Genomic DNA, 21,234 nt, shown 5'->3' on the forward strand with positions numbered 1-21,234 from the left:
AGGGCCACAGTGACATAAAATTTTCTGCATCAGCAATTTGATATTTAGCAAAGTAATGGAAAATGTACAGTATATTTTAGATTCTGTATTTGAACTCCCCACAGAAATAATAAATCAATCAATGTTTTAATGCTGCAGTGTTTTGTTGTTGGGTTTACTTTAAGGGACGTTTAAAATATGATGAATACGGTATAAAAATGGCTGTACAGTTTTTTTGTCAGCATTATTGATTTTCCTTAACTTTAAAATAATTACCATGCAACTAGTTCAGTAATGTGGCCTGTTAAAGTTTTAATGAAGCAAGTAGGCCCATGACACTTTACCACAAATGAATACAGATTCACTGTAATAAGATATGTGTGCACTGCACCTACATAATCAAACACAGTCAGAAAGACTGCTACTCTTGCACATTCTGCAAATTAGTTATGCCAGCCTCAGAAACATTTTCATCGCAGTGCTGATCCAAGGAGTGAAAGATTGAAAGTGTTTTGATGGTGATGGTGACAGAAAACTAAAGGGTGTTGTGCAAGATTATTTCACATGTTCTTGGTTGTGAGGAATTATAACAAAACATCTTCATGTTTATGTCTGTGTGTGTGTGTTGTGAATAGACTAAACTTAGGGAACTTTGAATGTGTATACTTTGGCGGATAATATTGATGTGCAAATCATGTAATGGTACAAGATGGATTCAGATGGTTTACTGGCACCTAACCACCATTCAATGTCATAGTTCACAATGACAGTAACCATTATTCTACAGTGTTGTCAATCAGTGGTGGCACTGATGAGTGATATTTCATACAGGAATAAGCAGTGAGTCACTGATCACCCACCCTCAGCAGAAATAAGGGGGTTAATGAAAGGGGTGCTGCAAGGGGCAGTCATCCTCCACTTTTCAGGTACTCCTAAAGAGACTGTTCTTTTTCCTGTTAGATAAAAAAATACCTGAAAAACCAACAGTGCCTCCCCTGCAATACAGCTCTAAACTATGTTTTCTACCCCTTGGAAGAAATTGTTCTGCATCTCATAGCTAATCATGACATCTCACAGCTAATCATCACAATTTGGACATGAAACATTTATTTCAGTTAATATAATGTAAGGAAATGCTTTAAAAAAAAATAGCAGGCTATCCTCACCATTCCAACCTTCACACACAAAAAAGCTGTTAGCCTTAGTTATATACAGCATATGGTGCACCATTATATGTATTGGTTAGGCCTTGAAGTTTGGAACTTTTTAATTAGCCTCATTTATTTATCCTGACACCATAAACCCCCTCTTCCCCTTTTCTTTCCATCCCATGAGTAAGTGCTTCTCACTATGCAACCCAGGGTGGGAACCGCTGAGCATTTCAGGCACAAATTTCATGCCCATTTCTTCATCACAGGTGCACGCCCTGGTTGCACGTATAATTTCACCATGCCGAAAGCTGCCGCACTCCATTCAGGTGTGTTCAATCTCGGTGTGATGGGGATAATTGCCTCCTGCCCCTGCCTGGGTAATTGTCTTTTGATTGAGGGCATCGGGACAATCAGGACAAGGTGGCGAGGGGCAAAATGCGCGGAGACTGCAGACAGGAGCGAAAGGAAAGAAGAAAAAGGAAAGAATGTGAAAAGGGAATAGGAGACATGCATGCGTGAGGGGGAGGGAGACTTGTTGAGGATGCAGCCTGAGCTACACGCTGTGCAGAAAAGGCTTTGTTTACCCTGGCAAAGCCTTCGGCAGCTTCCCATTAAACCCTGCTGTGATAGAGCTGGCTGAGAGGGAATCATGGGAGATGATGACAGAGGCCTGACATGACACCTTCAGATGGGCCACAGTGTGGCGATTACAAGGGGTTACACTAAACCACCTTCTCTTGCTCCAGATGGATGATGATAGTTAAAAAAAAAAAAAAAGAGTGATTTTCCCATATGCTGACATTTCTATGGATTTGACCATTGTCAGCATTTTAAAATCAGTATGAAGAATTTACATTTGGGGCAAATATTCACAAACACTCACTTCATCATGACAAAACCCCTTTTTTAAAATTGCAATTATGTGCTGTTCTTTCCCCAAGCTTCTCTTTTACTGTAGCTAAAATGACTACCTCTGTCAAACACAGGTATGCTTTCATAGTTAAAAGTTCATTTCATATTCTACTAATTCTGCTGTCATTCTAAAATGCTTTGTACATTAACACAAAAAGTAACTTACAAAAAACAGCATTTTAAAATATTTTTACATCAAACAGTATTCCTGCTAGGTACAATCTAGGCAAGATATTTATTGAATATTGAGCGTACTGTCTAGACTCAAATTGATATAGTGGGAAACGTATGTGAAAGCATGGAGATGTAGTAATGTTTTTTCATCACTTTATTTAGATGAATTTAATGTAGAGCTATTCTTTTTAACATTTGCAGATCATGATAACTTGCTCTCTGAAGTTGTTTGTTTCATAAAGGTAGTAAGTGGAGGATAGCTACGTGAGTTCTCTCTAGTGGACCTTCTTTGCAAAGAGAAAAGGCCGGTAATAATATTTTGTATCAAGGGACACATTCATTAGACAATGCAGGGATAAATAGTGTATCCAGTGCTGTCTGATGTAGATTAATGAGGTTACATCTCATTCCTCACATTGAAACAGCAGGAAGCTAGACCACCAGACAGAAATGTACATATTGCAGCCTAATAAACATCCTGACCAGCCTTTTGTCTTTTCACCTAATTGGTCTGTGTTACATTTTTTTATTATTATTATAATCACGGTCCTGTTTTTTATGTCTCTTCGATAGCCAGACATAAATACATTTGGATGTCTGAGTGACATGTTCTGCTCATGTGAAATTCTTCCCATGAGGCAGGCAGAAGTGAAAAAAGAGGATGAAAACTGGGAAGCAGAGCGTCGGCAGTTGAGTTGCGGTCGGCTAATACAGTAAACGTATCCCTGCTCTCGGTCCTGAGAGAGCACTTTGAAGCTGCTGCAGTTTCTAATTGAGACTCCCCTCTGCTGGAGCAAGAGAGAAAATTGAACTGCGTTGTTATATTTGACAGAACAAAGACTTTGTCCTTGTGGTCCCTGGGTGCTTCATAAGTTTACCCTTGGTTACCTCCTTGTAAGCCAGCTGCAGGGCTGGTGAGTATATCGTCATGCCTGTAACGATCAGCACTCATTTACTGGGTGAACAGCTGGTCCAGGTGTAATATCTCTCTTTATTGTCTTGCTTGCTTTGCTTAACTATTTTTCATCATTTAGCCCTATATTGGAACTAAAAAATATTGCTGTACTGCTTATTTTCTATGCTTGCTTTTTGCTCTGGATATGTTTAGTCAATAGTGAAGATTTCCTGGCATTCTTTTGGCCCACAGTATTATCGGTTTTATAGGCCCTGATGGATGAACACTTTTTAGTTGTATTTTTCATTAAAGGCTTTGTGTCTGTCTGCAAAGGTTCTTCCATGCAATATAAGGTGCAGTGTCCACATTCAACTGATCAATAATGTGATCTGGTCCGCAAATTTCAGCGTTATGTCCCAGACCACACCTTCCTATCAATACTCATAGACATCTCCTTAAAAATTCTTGGTTGAGCCTTCACAGTGTGTGCTTTTCATAAGGTTAGTTTCTACTACACGGTTCCTGGCTATATCATCTTTAAATTTTGTTGGTTCACTTATTTAAAGGATTGTTCCACTAGGTTAACAGTGGGTGGGCGTACAGCCAGTAGCAACAAATGTAGTAAGATTACATGTAGCTTCTGAGTAGTGGTTGTAATTGGAGAAGTAATGATACAGAATCCATGTAAATAGTAGCTATCTGTCTGCACAGTACCCAGAATTTATTGCAGTAGTCACTAAGGCCAATAAATGTCTTGTGTCATTTTTTGTTTGTTTCTTTAAAACCCTCAAGAAATGCCATTGTGCCCATGTATAAACCAAATGTTGTGTTTATACCAAACACTGGCATTGTATCCATCTCCCATCTGTGCACATGATGTAGATGCTTCAGTCAGTTTGTTCAGCTGTATTTTTACGTTATTTTACCATATGTTGTTATAGGGCATATATGGCCAACATTTGCTTAATATTGTTTAAAAAAAACACTTTACAGTCATTACATAGACTAACAAACCTCTGGCATTCTAGTTCTACATTCTAGTTCACAGCTGTAGGATATAAAGCAGCTATTTGTGTTTAGAGGATGCCATTTCTAGTCACTTAGGCTGCAATTTTTTATTTTTTTTTTTGGTATTCTCCAAGGTCAAGCGTCCAGTTACCAATCCCTTAAACAATCTTGGTAAAGGACTTATTACAATATTTCCCATTTGTCTCAGACTGGTGATAATCACTATTGAGTGTAATCCATATCACATTTCATACCCAGAAGTATTGGGATTACAGTTTTTATTTTGTGGTCAAATCGTCTAGATCATTTTACATATCTTAATAGTCTACAATACACTTGGAAAACTGATTAATTAAAGATAAATGAGTGATGTTTGTATGTACATTTTTTGTCTGCCCCAGCACCTAAGCCTTTATTGTGTAGCAGTACATATTTTGCTTTTATTATTTATTTCAGATCTATATGGTTTAAACCCTCTGACGTTTTAAATGTATTTTGCTTGAGGTTATGTGTTAAAATATACTGAACCAGTGATACAGGGAACTGTGTTGGGGAACAATAGCAGAAGCTTTAAACTGAGAAGGGTGGCTTTGTTTTAGTTTTATTGTCAACTCAAATTTAAAATAAGCCCGAGCTTGGACATTTATCTCTGTTGGGAATAGGGTACTTATTCATCTAGATCCTGTAGCATGATTGTGCTCCCCTGTACAGTATCTTTAACTTAATGCTTCATATCTATGTTCAGAAGGTTACATGCCTTTATCTCTGTAGATAGGACTCTGCAGAGATGAGTGGGGGTTAGATAGCTTATTAACTGGAGGTATTTTGGAGGATTTTCTCAAGCTTTGTGACCTGTGCTGAAGGTATGATTCATACCGTGAGGAAAGGTTTTAACTTGAAGCCACTAGGAATGAGGAGATGTCTGCCCGCATAATGTTACCAGCATGCGGGATTAGAGCAGGCTGCAGATCGCAGTGGATTTAGAAACAGACACCAGCCACAAAGCTATCGAGCCACACACTGAACCGCGCTAGTGCACTGCATGTAAGATGTAGATCACCCCTATCCCCAATGTGTCATTACCCTCCGAGTGAACGCAGGCTATGTATTTTGACAGTTAATGTTCTAAATGTCTGTAATAAGGTCTGTCAAATTATTGTTTTTTTTTTTTTTTTGCTGGATGACAAATCATTCTCGTTCTGTTAAAATGAGAGTTGCACTGTGCTAGAAGAAGAGAAGATGGAATGATGAGCTAAACAAAATCACACAGTGTTTTACAAACGATTGTGGGCCATTCAGAAAATAGCTGGCAATGCACATTAGTGGCATATGGCTGGGTGTGTATGGCTGTGCTGGGAACTTGAACTCCTCAAAGCCTGCTTGGTTGTGAAAGACACTTGTGGAACAAAGGAAAAAAAAATCTTTGTAAAATTGTTACGTTGAAAATCAAAAGTTAGTTTTCAAGCTTGCAATGAGGAAGAAAGTGCAGAAAAAAAACATAGAATAAGACATAAATGTGTCTTTCTTCTGTGACAGAGGGTGTTGAAAAAGCAGTGCAAGTTTTAAAGTGTGGTTTGAGAATGCTTTCCCAAAGAAAGGCCTGCAGTATGCACAGTCAACAGAAAGGCTTTGAGGTTTTGAGTGGTAAATGCTTTTTTTTTTTAAGGCAAATCTATCTACTTAAGGACAGCTGCTCTTTTGTTACATCATCGGTTAGTTTAGCACACATGTCATGATAGAATTGTTGCATAGTTTTTCTTTAGTGGTCAGATTTCTAAAGCCCATGCGTACAACTTTGTACATTGTTCTTTAATGTTAGCTGGAAAGAAATAGAGTTCATCACAAAAAAAGCCCACATTGCAAAGGAAGTTAAAAAACGTGACAACCTTGCCAATAAAATGGGACAGGCTAATAGCCTTTCCCATCCAAACCTGTGATTAAAGAATATTGTCATGTCGTCAATCATATTTATTTGAACCTATTAAATGTAATTAACTTATGATTTAAACTGTCATAAAAATGCCAAGTGACAGGGTGATGTATAGCTGAATAACCATGAATTCCAGGGCCATTTAAGTGAAAATATTTAATTTAGTTCCGAGGTAATGTCTTACCCTCAGTCTCTTCTCTATATCTGCATTGCAGTTGTTCAGCTGATTGATAATAAAGAGGGTGATGCCACATGGTCTTCCAAATGAATATACCATAATGTATATTGTACATTGTACATACAGCAATAATGGGAGTCTGTATATACATAGTTGTTAACCTTACAGTTTTTACATAATATGTATGCTTAATTGAATCTTTAGACTAGAAGCCGCTTTTACTCACAATAGAAGTGGGTGTGCTGTACAGTGTCCTCCCTACTGAACAGGAGTCAACAGAGGTTACAGAAGGATAGTGCTTAATTTGAAGTATCTGAGAAGGTCAGACAGAGAGGAGTCAGTCTGAAATTAGTTGATCCTTCCATTCACTCTTTAAATTTTCTGCTATGAACTCATGAACATGCCTTGAAATATGTCTTTCATATATTCACAATAGCAATTACTTCTCCTTGAAGGGAAGTTCTCAGAAAAGTCATTCTTCAAGTCAGAAAGCTTTTTTTTGTGCTTGATTAAGTTATTGAGTGATTTGCTGGAAATTGTCACTCTGTTGATCTCACAGACAAGTTGTGATTACAGTTTGGAAATGGTGTGACAAAATAAAATTTAATCTGCCCAAGTGTGCAGTAACCTAAAACCCAATATATAATGCAACTCTCCACAGGAACAGTACATCTGTTTTTATTGCCTTCAGCATTGTTGAATTGAAACATGTCATCTGGAGATCTTTTACTGAGGTGTTTGTCTTTCATATTTTTTAATGTTTTTTGTGCCAATGCATATGGAAATGCCACTCATTCATGACATAGTATGGCCCAGATCAAGTTCACATAGAGAATGGAAGATGTGGTATGAAAGATCTGTGTGTGAGGAGTAGTGGAAAGTACTGCCTCCTATATTCAGGTTGTTCTCCACAGCCTGTTAGGACCATGACAAATGTATCAACCAAATGTTTTTCTAATTGTGAATGATGCTGATGATTTGAAACTAAAAATCCCTTTCGGGGATGTCATGCTTGCAATCAAAACAGTAATAACAAGTTAGCACTTTCAGTAGGTAGGAACAGTGCTGAATAGACATAGGCATGGAGCTCCTAATTGTTGTCTAAGTGGCACACTGTGATTAGAAAGGGAAAGTTGAGCAGGACTGCACAGAGGATCATATTGTGAGATGTAGTCCTAGTGTACTGAGTAGACTTGTTTGATAGGCTTACTGTTGTGGATGCTGTGTGATCTGTGGACCACAGGGAAACAAAAGTTTGCCAACCAAGATACTGGATGTCTTATTAACTGGATTCTTATAAGAATCACTGTTAATTTTGATAGTTATAGTTTGATAGTTTTGCCATTCTGATACAATGTGCAACTGTCAAATGACCTAATGAGGCAATATAATCAGTCAGCTTATACTTCTTTGCCAAAATATAATATTCAGTCTGTCTGTGATGTAGGTGATGACTTGCTGACTAACCTGCAGACACCATGGGAGATTACGTACATGGGAGATTAGCACACATATTTGCTCGGTGATTCACCAATATTTTTGTCAATAAAAACAGAGCAGTTAAAATAAACCTTAAAATTCTCTTGTGTGAAGTGTGATAAATTAAAAAAAATAATAATAAAGATAATAAAGATTATTGTCATTGTTTCTGACATTACTGGTTTTAAGTTATGGAGAAGGGCAGACGTCTACTTTTGAAAGTAAAAGCTGAAACACTGTAAAGTCATATGCAGTTAAGAGAACTTTCTCTTACTATAGGTCACACACTTAAATATTCTCAAATCTAAGTTAATTCCAGCATAAAAATTTAGAATCATATATGATTCCTGCATTTGTGCAAGGTAATCAGCTTCATTTCCGTACGCAGTCTATAATTACAATCAGGTTCCTGGTGAATCTGATTGTAGGTTACATCATGTCTGTCATTAAAGCATGGACCTACACCTTTTTAGCATTCCAATAATGCTGTCTGGCTCTTTCAAACCTGGCAATCTCAGCTGTCTGCGTGACTCATTGCCAGAAATTACCCAATGACTTCCTGCTCCTTGAAATTTTAATTTAATTGCATTTTGACAGAAAACAAAAAAGGAGGAACAGATCCAAAAGTGTGATTTCTGTTCTTTAGAGATTACAGTTCAACATCTCACTACCGAACTGGGGAAAAAACATTTATCAAACTTTGTCAGGTCATAACATTGGTTTTAGTATTACTGTGTGTGCATAATAGATTAATTGAATTGTTTTGTTATTTCAGCGCTTTCAAATGTCATCTTTCCCACTGAGCTGTCAAGTTAAGACACTAATCTGATAAAATACTGTGTGATATTTCACTGATTTTCATACCCCTCATCTCACCCACATGCACCCATTTTACAACCCCACATATCAGATCAAAATATCAGGACTAACTATTGCGTAATTATAGTCTTATCTGAAATTCCAAGGCATGAGTCATCCTTTTGTTTTGGGACACTGTAATAGGGACACCTGTCCATCTTGGCCTTTTTACTCATTTGAATTTTACAATTCCATGACTGGCTTTGTGCTCAGGGCCTGCATTAGTGTGACTGTTCTTGTTAAAATTGGTGTTTGCTTGGGGTTGTGATCTCAAAGAAGTGCCACTGGAAAAATTTAAGCATTTTTTCAGCTTCTTCCCCAAGGTCATTATCTTGGTTTTGTCTCAGGTTCAAACCATTTTAATCTTCATGTCTTTAGGGAGAGATTACATGTGATCTGTCATTCTTAATTAATTTAGAGGAAAAATGCTCAGCTTGATGGGCTAGTTGGAGCAATTAATATGCCTTTATTTTTGCAATTAATTATGTATGCATTATTACCACCTTTAGAACAGTTAGGGGCAAGGTAATGTTGTTTATTTGCCTTGAGTGGGTGTCTGAATAGTAGTTTTGACTGGTGAGGTGTGATGAATGGATGGCTGCACTATAGCTTGAGCTGTGTCACTAACTGACTGCTTCAGTTCAATAGTTGTGATTGTGATGTGGAAACTAGCCAAAGAGTCTGTTTCTTGTCCATTCTTTTAACTTTTAATATCTTGGCATGCAATGAAGTAGAACATCAGAGGCATATTCTGTTGCATGATATTAATTTATAATAGAGTAGCCATAAAACCTGCAAACTGTTCATCACAAGTAGAGTCAGATGTTTTAATTTTTTAACACCAGATGGCCTCTAATGATCTTTCTTTGCTGTTCCCTTTATATTAGGCTCTCAACTTTGAAATGCTTCCATTTAAGGTATTGGTGAATCGTTTAACTGGATTAATGTCGTGATGTGTTTCTCCACATTACTAGAGTACATGAGTCACTTGAAGTTTGTTCTTTCAGAACTGACTAACACAGAGAATGAAGGGACATTTATCATGAAGGCCAAAGAACCTACACATGTGCAGCAATCAGACAGTATGCATAAGGTATAGGACACCCTATTTTAAGAAAAAGGAAGTATGTTTTTCCATGTTCATGTTTGCAAGTGCAGACACACACATGTGGACACAATAGAAATTTTTGCGACGCAGTGTTGTCTTGAAAGGATATGTACACTTTGACATCATTATCATTCACAATATACTGGTGCACTGTTGCTGTAAAGATACACAAAATGTTATGAAATCACTTACTCTCCAAATGAATGAAATTAGTGTAACTGATAGGCATATATAATTCTTAGAGTGTCTAAAGAATGGCTTCAATCAGGAGAAAATTCAGGTGGGTCATCCTTGCACTAGTGTGGAATGGCAGTCAGGGAACAGATGAGATTCAATAGGGTGAGTCATTGGTCTAATTACACCACTGCAGACTTCATCTTTTTTTTTTAAGTGGCTTAGAGGAAGACACATCTCCAGCCCCTACAACAAGGTGCTGTCTTCTCTCTGGCAGGTTTGTACAAAGCCTTATTTCATGAGTTGTTGATACTGAAATGGAGAGGATTTTCTTTCTGCCTTTCCAGCTGTGCATTTTCAGTAGCAGTGAAATGGGAGGCAGGAAGCAGAGGTGATTGGCAGGTAGCATAGACAGGATTGATGTGGGACACTCACGTGAGATGAAGTTTAGATAGCCAGACTATGTGCCTGAACTTCTCACTTAAAATAGAAGAGACAATCACTGAGAGAGATCGCACATCAAGTGAAAGAAACACATTCAAAATACAATAAAGCAAATATTTTGTAATACTTCACGCATCACTGAGAGTGACTAGAATTTTAATATGAACTTGGTTGTTTGTTTAGAGAGAGTTCAGTTTTATTACATGCATTGGTAAAAGAGCCGTCTCCCTTGCTGTCACTTAAAGAGGAGACATCGCTTCTGTCTCCCAGGTTTTCAAGGATACATGTAAAAGAATTAGAACAATGAAATGATATTGTGTAACTCTTACATTACATTACATTCATTTAGCAGACACTCTTATGCAGAGCTACTTCCAGCACAAGAGAACAGAAATATATCCATTCAAGTTGATTGAGCAACAGTGTCAGACCAGGCTAACAACACACCCAGGCCATTGAGTGTGAACTTACTATTGAAAGCCTACCACATGTTAACTTGAAGCCAAGGGAAGCCAAGTACACACACTACCATACATCACAGTCACCAGACCGTGTTACAGAATCACATAAAATACATATCTGAGGTGTTACTGTATTTTTCAATGAAATATGTTTCATTAGGTGTTGCTATCAGTTAATTACCCAATAGGTAAAAACTCAAATGCAGCAGATTTTACTCAGATTTGATGGTCATGTTCATGTGTAACGATCATCTTGAAACATAAGACCATTAAAGTGCAGCTCATCTTGAGACTTGTAAAAAGTGTGATGCCGATTCAAATGGAGAAAGCACTTTCTCTAGCAAGAAAGCAACTCTTGATAATGTGACACAGTGCAGTAGAGGTGAAAGCTTATGGCAGAGTGGAAAAAAAGACAACGGACAAAGTGAGGACTTTTGTGAAAGTACCATATTAGAGAAAATGGATAAAGTGACAGGTTACTTGGCTTGAAAAAATGAATTACGAAGCGCTGTTACTCAGACAAGCAGAATGTGGAGATCATGAACACACCCATTGAGGCCAAAGTTCAGTTCAATGGCACTGCACTTCATACTCAAATCTGAGAGCCAAGTTAAAGCAAGTGCTGTGCATTTTTCTCTACCGCTTACTTTTGGTCAATGCAGGGGACTGCTGAACATCATGTCATGTGGAATTAATAAAAACAAAAGTATTCCAAGTCTAAATTGTGGTTAGATTGATAGTGAAACTGATGGTTAGAATTAGTTATAAATATCGACAGTGAAAATTGCTGTCATTTTTGTGTTGAACATACAGTATGGTCATTTTCATCCCATAATCAGTCTGGGACACTTGGATATGGCACAAGCACAGATTGAGTTAATGTATCAGCAAGCGTTGCTTGTGACATATACATTTGATATTCCTTTTCTTCATGTATTATGCCCTTTTTCATCCTAATTTGGATTTTCCAATTGCATGTTAGACTCATCCCACCACAACACCCTAAGAACTTACACAGGAGCACACTGCATATAGCAAATGCAATCCTCCTCAGTATATTTCCAGCATACAATTTCTTATACAAGTCACCCAGCACACTACAGCAAAGTAAGCACCCAACTAGAGGGTTTGCATGGCTTTGCTGAGATCATTCAAGTAACCAGCTGGCACCTGAAAAGCCACAGGGTGTCTGAGAGTGGCAAGACATGGAAACACCTGCCGACATGCCACTCATATCCCCGGCTAATCTGCTCTGCCTCTGTGGACTTTTGGCGATCATCGGCTGATGACACTGTGCGGATTGACCTTAAGCCATGGAATTCATCTTGTGTTCAAGGCTAATATCTTAATCAGTAAGCCAGATGGGAGCCTGTGACACTTTGAAACAACACTTTTTCTTCAGATAGCAAGATGAAATACCCAGTGCTAAGATACGTGAAAGACTGAAAAACATTAGGTAGCATTGCTTTGGTTCTTGTTTATTTTATTTGTGTGGTGCTGTGTCCCAAATATATGTACAGTACTCTTTTACATTATGCATGACTTATCTTCATTTAGTTATACATTGTTTCATGGAGAGATATATGATCATGCTGAATCTAGTTTCATTTTCTCATCATTTACATACTGCTTGACAACAAGGAGTCAAATACCATAACATTTCTTCAATAAATCAACAATATTTTAAAGATTCCGCTCACAAGCACCAGGCTCAATATGAAGAAATGAATCCCAGAATACGTACAGTATGAATAAAATAAAATCAGCACAGAATCTGAGAAATATGATGTTACGATTCCAGGACAATGTAGATGAATACTGATGATAGGGAGTGCTGAATGGAGATGGCTGCATTACATCAGAGGCAGGCGGTGTTAATAATGAATGACATTATGTATGCTTTTCTGAGGCCCTGAGTCTCACAGCACCCACAAAGGACTGCTGTAATCTGATCCCCTCCGCTATCATATATATTATGTTGTAAGTATTATCATTGTATTGATTTTTATTGTAATTATTTAATATTAGTACAGCCTGTGTGGTCCATGTTGTGATCTATCCTCAGTAACCAGTGGACCTTGTTACCACAAGTGCACAGTATATGGACCTGGTTAGGTAACTGTGCCCAGATTAGGCAGCTGAACCCCTTCAGCGTAAGGGGATGGCATCCCTCCTTAGCACTCTGAGCCATGCTACATAATCATATCCCTAGATTAGACATTAAACATGAAACAGGTAATCACTGAATGACTGTCGTGATCAAGCTCAGAGAGGGGTAAAGAGCATCTGCTTCAAAGTGTTTGGTTCATGCTGTCTGTCTTCACTGGCATGCACAGTTTGGGGGCTTTGATCTGGAAAACCCCTCTCTGAGAACAAACCATCTCTCACGGTTTGATGAGGAGTGGAAAATAAAGAGGCATGTAAAGCTGTTTCTTTTTCATCTTCTGATCGAGGACCTCTGGCTGTTCAAGGTGTCAGCTCTCATTCTGCTAAAGCTCCTCGGTTCTCCTTCGGTCGGCCCGCGGGCACAACGCAGCCCTTTTGTGAAATGTCCCTCCAGCTAAACGCACTTATCCCCCTTCATATTTTTCGCAGGCACAGCTTTAATGAAGAAGCAGACCCTCCAACAGTCTCGCTGAAGGGGACACGACACCCTCCAGGACAGCTATGGAGTCACCATGGAAACCACTTCTCTTCCTGTCAGTCATCAGTGGCCTCTCAGGTAAGGTTTCACTGCCTTTTATTTAATTTCCAAGGGGCCTCAGTGCTATTTATTAGAACAAAAGGAAGTGATACACGGATGGACAAACAATGAGTTCTGCACAGTCAAGATGTATAGCAGTTTTTATATGTTAACTAAACATAATCTTAGGTTTTCTTTGATTGATGTAATGATCATTTAATGTCTATTGATGTGACATATCACCTTACACCTCTGTCTATACTTGACAGTGTATACTTCACTCACACACCAGCCCAACTACTATGATGTTAGTTGCTTCAAATTAGAAGATGACGATCAATAATCAGCACACTTTATAAGGCAGAATAACAATTAGATGTTTGAAATGCATTTTCCTCAAGCAGGATTGGGTTAAATTCTACATTTAATTTGACTTCATTCTTAATCAGTTATTATGAATTTTTTTTTCTCAGCTGTAGACTGCTGCAGTTTTTCTTCTATAGATAAGAAGTCTTTGACTGAGGGAACTCTTATTGTGATTTGCACGTAGATCCCCTGAGATTTACTCCATGTCAAGAGACTTCATTATGTATTCCCACTTTACAAGACTCTAGGGACCAAAACACAGAAATGAGATAGAAGTTGAAATGCCTGAGAAGCTTTGAAATAGTAGAGTGAACCCTTTTATTGTAGTCAGATTGCTGAACAGAACAAAGAAAGACAAGAAATCAAGCCACTGGCCAAATATGTGAAGAAAAAAATATGTCAAGAAGGAAGAGGGAGAGGGAAGAGGGAACATATTTACACAAAAGTTTAGAGAAACATTATAATGGTTGTTAAAACTGACTAGAAGCCATTAAATCTCACTCTTGGTCTAATATATGAATATGGATCAAAGCAGTTCCCTTCCCTAACATCAAATATTATGAATAAAAACACATCATCCAGTGTTAACTTGCAGAGGTTTTATATACCAAAGTACGTTGTTAAACATGCAAAAAAATAGTAAGGTTTTTACAGCATGCCACCTGCAGAGAGGAAATTTGGACCTCTTTTGTATTTTAAAATGTCATACCATGATTGGGGTGCATGCTGTGTTATGTAATGTCTCCAGTACTGTCAGGATTGCCTCTGAAATACTTCATTTGATCTTTAAATGTCTGTTACCCCATTTTCTGACGGGCATAGTTTGGAAGAACATACCGGCCCCAGTGAACCAGTAAGAGACTTCCTCCTAATTTGATGTCCCTCATGCTGTTAATCCGACAGAAATGTAATTTCCATTCCTCTGAATCATGGTTCCCCAGGCCTCCTTCTGTTTTCTCATCTCTTGAATAAGTAATGTAAGCAATGGCAGTGTGTGTGTGTGTGGGGGGGGGTTTGGGTATTGAATGATACTGTCAGAGAAGACTGGCCTGTTCTGAAATCAAATTCTCAGTGTGATCGTGAGGGATGGTCAGGCTGGCATGTAGTTTGCATTATGTGTTAAATTATTGTAGAGCAAGTGGCAACATTATGAGTGGCAGACATATCCTCCTGGGCGTGACATTTGCACCCTGCAGTAGGACTCTACAGAGGCTGATCCCTGCTCTGTTGATGGAATTGTTATTAAAATAAATGCATCCAGCTGAGTCAAGAATTACCCATCAAGATTTCACAGAACTGGATTAAGTAATCCTTGCTTCCTGGAAAAAATATCCGAATAATGACAAACTTATCTGTTTAGTGCCACAACTACTAAAAATTAAATTGCATAGTATAATTATAAAGTAATTGAATATAAACTTTTACCACCTGGCCAGTCATAAATTGCTTCCCTTAAATGATAACTGACCAGAGCCTGAGAGAGGCCACAATCCCAAAGGGGTTTCAGCATCAGTATCAGGAAAATTAATTCATGATTTCCCAATAGGTCAACGTTGTGAATGACAAAATTCAAACACTGATAAGACTAGCAATTATCTTTGCCAGCCAGTCCCTGCAAATAAATTTTGCTCATGAAGTCAAGTCATACCTGCACAATCAGTGGCTGGAAGGCAAGTGAGAAATTTGTTTTTTCTCGTTGCTGCAACATGGATGGTTGCTCAGGCAACTGTCTTTTGGTCTTATCCACTCTACAACCTATCTGGCACAATTCACTCTTTGCAACTGCTTCTATGGAAAGGAAAGGTGTAGAGTACAATGTTCTTTGGTAAATTAAAGAGAAAAGAAAAATGCTGTGACCTTAAATCAGGATAAGAAGGTTGAGCCATGTGTTATGAGTATGTAATGAGGAATCCCTGAGTGAAGATACTGATGTTGACTCTGTAATCATGCAATTCAATAGCAGATGAAGAAAACAGTTTTGATAGAATTGTCTGCGATGGAAAAACAATATGCGTGTATATGCAGTGCTCTGTGAGCTTCTAAAGGAAAATTTTTTTGCCATCTTCTAATAAGTCTGTATATCGATACGAGGCCTGCATGGAATCAACAGCAACAGTTACCCTAGTTTCGGTGTCGGGTACTTTATATTGCAATTTGGTGCTGTGGTTGATGTCTTGCTGACTCACTTTCCTTTCCATGGTGGAACCGGGGTCACCTGGAATGAGAAAGATTTTCCCTGTCTGTGTGCTGATGATAGCCCATCGGACTGGAGGTATTGCAGGTAGAGCAGATATTGCTTTGTGCCATGTGCCTAAAACTGGAAAATAAATGTGTGACACAGCACAGATGCATAAATAATGCAGTAAATAATTGTTAGAAAAGCCCATCACTGACTTCAGTGGAGTTTTGAACTTCCATAGTGAAAGTATGGCCAAGCCAACTTCCACAGCTCCTGAAAACCAACACTGGATACATTAGATCCTTGATATGACATTTGCTTTATTTGTATGTTTGTCTTGTGCAGTTGCCTCCCTGTAGTTCAAAATACTTCATTTGCCATCACCTCTGGGAAAATGGAACAAGACTTAATAACCATATACTCACATCATAGCTAGAAGAAATGTGCTGCCTACAGACTACTGCAGTGCATCTGAACTCACCTTGTGTTAATCTCATGACATAGATTTGCAGTAGTAGCTATAATGAAAGCACCATGTAAGGTTTTCGGTTTATAGTGTTCAGGAATTATCAGACAGATAATACGAATAATTTTCTTCTCATATAGGCCTGGCTTAAAGGAGCTGAATTATCTCTCTTATTTTCAGCCTCTCTTCCCCTTTCACAAGATGTACAATAGAATTTTTTTTCTCAAATTAAGGGCTGGGTGAAATGCTACGGCTCCACTTAGCTGGTGAGATTGACTGTCACTCTTTATTTTATTTGGCCTCCTGGTAACAGCAGATCACACCGCTGAGGAGCAAACTCATTAAAAGCTTGTGTAGGCCTGAAACAAATATACAGTACTTAATGGGCCTTTGACAATTGCCTTAGAGGGGCCTCAATGCCCTTGATCCTCAATAATAGGTTCACAGGAACATACGACTCATGAGGGTAAGGACAGCTTAAATGTCCTCATGGAATATACATTACATCATGTTTTCTTTTGTTAGCTGGCACCCTTATACAGTGTAACTCTGTTGTATGCAGTGCATACAGAAGCAAGCACCTTGCTCAAGGGTACAACAATCATGCCTCATCCAGCATTCCAACCTGCAACCTTCCATTTACAGTTCTAGTTCCCAAATGTAATGCTGCTACTGGACCTGCACAGACTGCATATAGCCAGTTTCATTCAGTGGTTGACTGTTAATGCATCAGTTTTTGATGACTTGAAATATCAAGTGTTTGCTGGAAGTGATGACCCGGTTATTTAGTGATTTTTTTTTTTTCCTTTTCAGTTGGTGAGGCAGAATTGTGCAACCCTTGCAGTGCTGGGTCAGGGGAATGGATGTCAAGGGATTATCCTTCTTACTCTGTTTTATGAAAGCCTACAAATAGGCAGTGAGGAAATGGCATTACAAAATGCTTTTCTTAAATAAAAGTCTAGTGAATTGACATGTACACCTTTGGTGTATCCCCTTCAAATTTGCATTATTCAACATCCGCAGAGATTGAATTGAGTTCTAGAATCCGTGTAAATATTTGCTGAATTGCTCTACCAAAAATGTAATTTTCTGAAGATTAGAAAGTCAGGTTGGCAGTATATTGTAATTGTGAAGCTAATTGAGTGTAAATCCTAATGTTCCTATATAAACACTAAAAGATTCAGCTTTTCAATTATATTGAATGCTATTGGTTTTGTTTACTTCAATAAAATGGAATTAGGATGCACATAAAATGGATTTTTCCATTCATTAAGCATTGTTCTTAAAACAGCATTGGTAGATCAAGTTAAAAATAAGAATAAATTGTCCTGGAGGGCATTGCATTGCTAATGATTGTTTTGAATTAATGTGTTTCAACAGATTTAAAGTGTTCCAATGTGATTATGGCAGAGGGAAATATCAGAAGCTCTTTCTGTACCTTAATGTTATAGCTGACTTAAATTTCTATCCGCTGATGACTGGCGTCCTCCTTCAGGGCCTTAATGTAACCATTCAAAGGGAGCCTTTCACAGAGGAGTAAATACTGTGTTGGAAAGGCTGATGATACAGTACAAAAAGGAAGTGCAAATGTAGAATTATATGACTATCTACATGTTGAGTGACATTCTAAAAACATTGTTAAACATTTTATGCAAAAGAATAGTTCTGTTAGGTGATGAAGATAACACCTGATTGGTCTGTCACTAGAGTCAATCATATCCTGAAAACAAAAGCTCATATAGTATATGACTTGTATTTATGCTTGCCATGACAGCAGGGAATAATGAAGTTAAGTTCAATTGGATGAACTCTATACATGCTAATTTTCATAACTCTATGACGTTTGTAATTGTCTGGCACACACCTCTAAAAGGTCATCAGCTGAATGCAACAGCATACCACTCAATACATTTATTTCAAATCACTATAAAAATATGAATTCAATGTTCATATATATTCTTTTCTACATGAAAGAATTTGATTCATATGAGGAGTATTCCATTTAAAATAATTCATTTTTTTTTCTGATGACACTCATTATTTGTACTCGCAAGCATACAGAGTAAAATGTACGCACGTAAGTGTGATTGCAGTAAAGCAATTACATTATCTGGGCTGAGATCACCCTCATATTTGTTTAATGTAAGGAATGTGAGGAACTGTTGAGTTATCAAATGCAATAGTCCTACACATGCATTTGGTCTAAATAACCCATATTCCCAATTACATCATATTCTGTGTTTTGTACTAATAAATATCTGTTCTTAACGGCAAAAGTGTGGAGAAGTAAGAAATTTCTTTTGATTTTGCTTCTAGTAATAGTGGTGCATTTAGTCACTTAGTGTCAATTTTAACAACATAAGCAGTGTTACAGCAATACAGTCAATACAATTAGGGGTTTAGACCACTTATAGAAAAGAGGAAATAAATTTACATATTTATGTGAAATGGTATTTCCATGGAACTTCAGCTAAACAGCAAAGGTTCAACCGAACTTTACTTGACCCATGTGATGCTCTGATTGACTTCATACACAGTGCTGAGCTTACTTATTTTGTGTACAGAACAACTGTTTGTAACCCAACATATAAAACAGATACATATAAACTATAGGTCTTCTGTCAGCTACTTGGCGTTACACTGCATGTGTACCTAATATACATATGTTGACAAGGGTTATTTCATGGATATTTCATGGAACTGCAGAGGGTTTGGAAGCTTGTGTGAAGGATACTATATACATACATTTGTGCACATGTATACCTATACATAATATTTATTTGTATATGTGACCTCTCTGTACATTGACAGAGATCAGTGTCTACTAAGTGACAGGACCTCTCTATATGTCATGGCATTCAAACAGGAAATTAGGTAAAACTTTATTTGTGTATCAATTTATTTGTTTTGGAAGTGTGAATTTGAATGTGTGTCCATCAGTGGTCAATTTAAAAAGTTCTGGGTCTTACAGTGATATACAGATTGCCACTGGCAACTGTGTCACAGCAAATTGGTTGTTAGGGCAAAGTAAATTGGTTTAATTTAGTGTAGTTAATCATACTTTTCAAGAGTGCTTGCAAACTATTACCCTTTCTTCCCACTTTTCTCTTTCTGCCTCCTTCTTTTAAGACAATTTAAAAACAGCAAGCTTTGATCCCAGTGACTTTAGGCTAATCATTGTAGTGCATGTAATACTCTCAACATGAAGGCCACAACCTCAAAGCAGATCATTCTTTGAAATATCGTTCCTTTTATTGACCCAGAACCAAACCAGGTGATCATTCTACTTTAACAACATATGGGTATGTTGTGATGTGCATTGATTCAAAGGATAATATTGAATGAGTTACCAGCGAACTGAGAATAAATGTCAGCTCAGGTACCTCAAACAGCATGCTTTGATCAGTAGAAAATACTACAACAAATGTGTTGTGCATTTCAGCTGGAATGTGGACTACCTGTGCTATTCAGAATGCTTTATGAAAAGTTAGTGGTTAGTGGTTAGTGGTAACTTGTGGTTGAGGGACCAATCATCTGGCTGCATCCTGGCTCCTCCATTTACATACAACCTGTTTTATCTGTGATGGGTTTTCAACACCTCTGTGAAATATTACAAGCTGTCAATAGCTAATTTTGTGATTTTATATTTGTCTATTTTTATGCTAAAGTTAAAGATCTGACACAGGGTGTGAAATATGTTACTTCAAATGTTATTCTAGGCATAAGGTAAAGATAGGATTTATGGGCATGTCATAGTAGGTGCAGCCTCTTAGATTTCGATTGTCAGAAACTTATGGAAAATGTCAAGGGTGATTTTTTATTAGGACCAGACAAATTCTCTGTAAGTCTGTGCATTCCTTGTAAGTCTAAAGGTGTATTTCCTTGTAAATGTTATGACACTGTTAAGGCAAATGTCAGTCTAAACCATCTGACAGCTGCTGCAATCTCATGCCTCACTGCACAAATGAAGCCAAAACGGGATATGACAAGAAATCACTCAGATATTGCAGGGTCCCATAGAGGCAACCTTTCTCTCATTTTGCTCCATGTCTTTTCCCACTGCAAAAACCTTCAGATTAAATTCACTAAGCTTAAAAGCCTGGGCAGCTTTCCTCTCTCAGTGACTGTTGGATTGAAATTTAGAATTATTAATAAAGATTGGACATTGATTGTTTTTTGTGATAAAAATGGTTGTGCTGTTTATCTTACATAGTGTTCCAGTGGTCAAGCATTACTGATTAATAAATACCTCAATGTAAACAAGATTCAAATATTACAATGATTAATATGTCTCCTGGGCTACACTAATTAGATAAAGCAAAGTAAATCACATTAGTCCAATTGCCCAAGAAAGCAAAAAGCTGTGTTGAGCATGTAAAACCTCTCACTTTATGATAATGCATCACTCACTGCTTTGCATTTGCATTTGAACATAAGACACATAGTCACTGTTTGAAATGATCACATGACACAGAAGGAAGAGAAACCAAACACTTAGGCTACGAGTGAAGCAATGGCCAACAAGCGTGTCACTGTCTTGTCACAGGCTTGTCTCCTGTTTTGTTAAAGAGTTATGAGCACCCTAGCAGTCACTCTTACTAGGGGAACTCCGAGGGCTTTTATTATTAATCAGAGAAGAAACAGTGCAAGGAGAGTCTTTTCCACACAGTCGTTTCTTGTTCCCTTATTCTCATAGATAAAGAGTATCAAACCGATGCTACTGCAATTACTGTACCATTGTGTGCCCTTGGTAAATACAACAAAAACGTGTGTGTGTGTGTGTGCGTGT

General features: G+C 37.8%; 1 protein-coding gene across 1 annotated transcript in view; it reads left to right on the plus strand.

Annotated features, from left to right (window-relative positions):
- Positions 1 to 21,234, plus strand: part of cntn5 (contactin 5) — a 155,841-nt gene that overhangs the window by 42,964 nt on the left and 91,643 nt on the right. Inside the window, exon 2 of the mRNA XM_036536353.1 lies at positions 13,347 to 13,473. Within this exon, the coding sequence (XP_036392246.1) occupies positions 13,419 to 13,473 (55 nt within the window). The 5' untranslated portion in view covers positions 13,347 to 13,418. The remainder of the gene's footprint in view (positions 1 to 13,346; positions 13,474 to 21,234) is intronic.

The sequence above is a fragment of the Megalops cyprinoides genome, chromosome 9, assembly GCF_013368585.1.
Source record: "Megalops cyprinoides isolate fMegCyp1 chromosome 9, fMegCyp1.pri, whole genome shotgun sequence".
NCBI classification, from domain to species: domain Eukaryota; kingdom Metazoa; phylum Chordata; class Actinopteri; order Elopiformes; family Megalopidae; genus Megalops; species Megalops cyprinoides.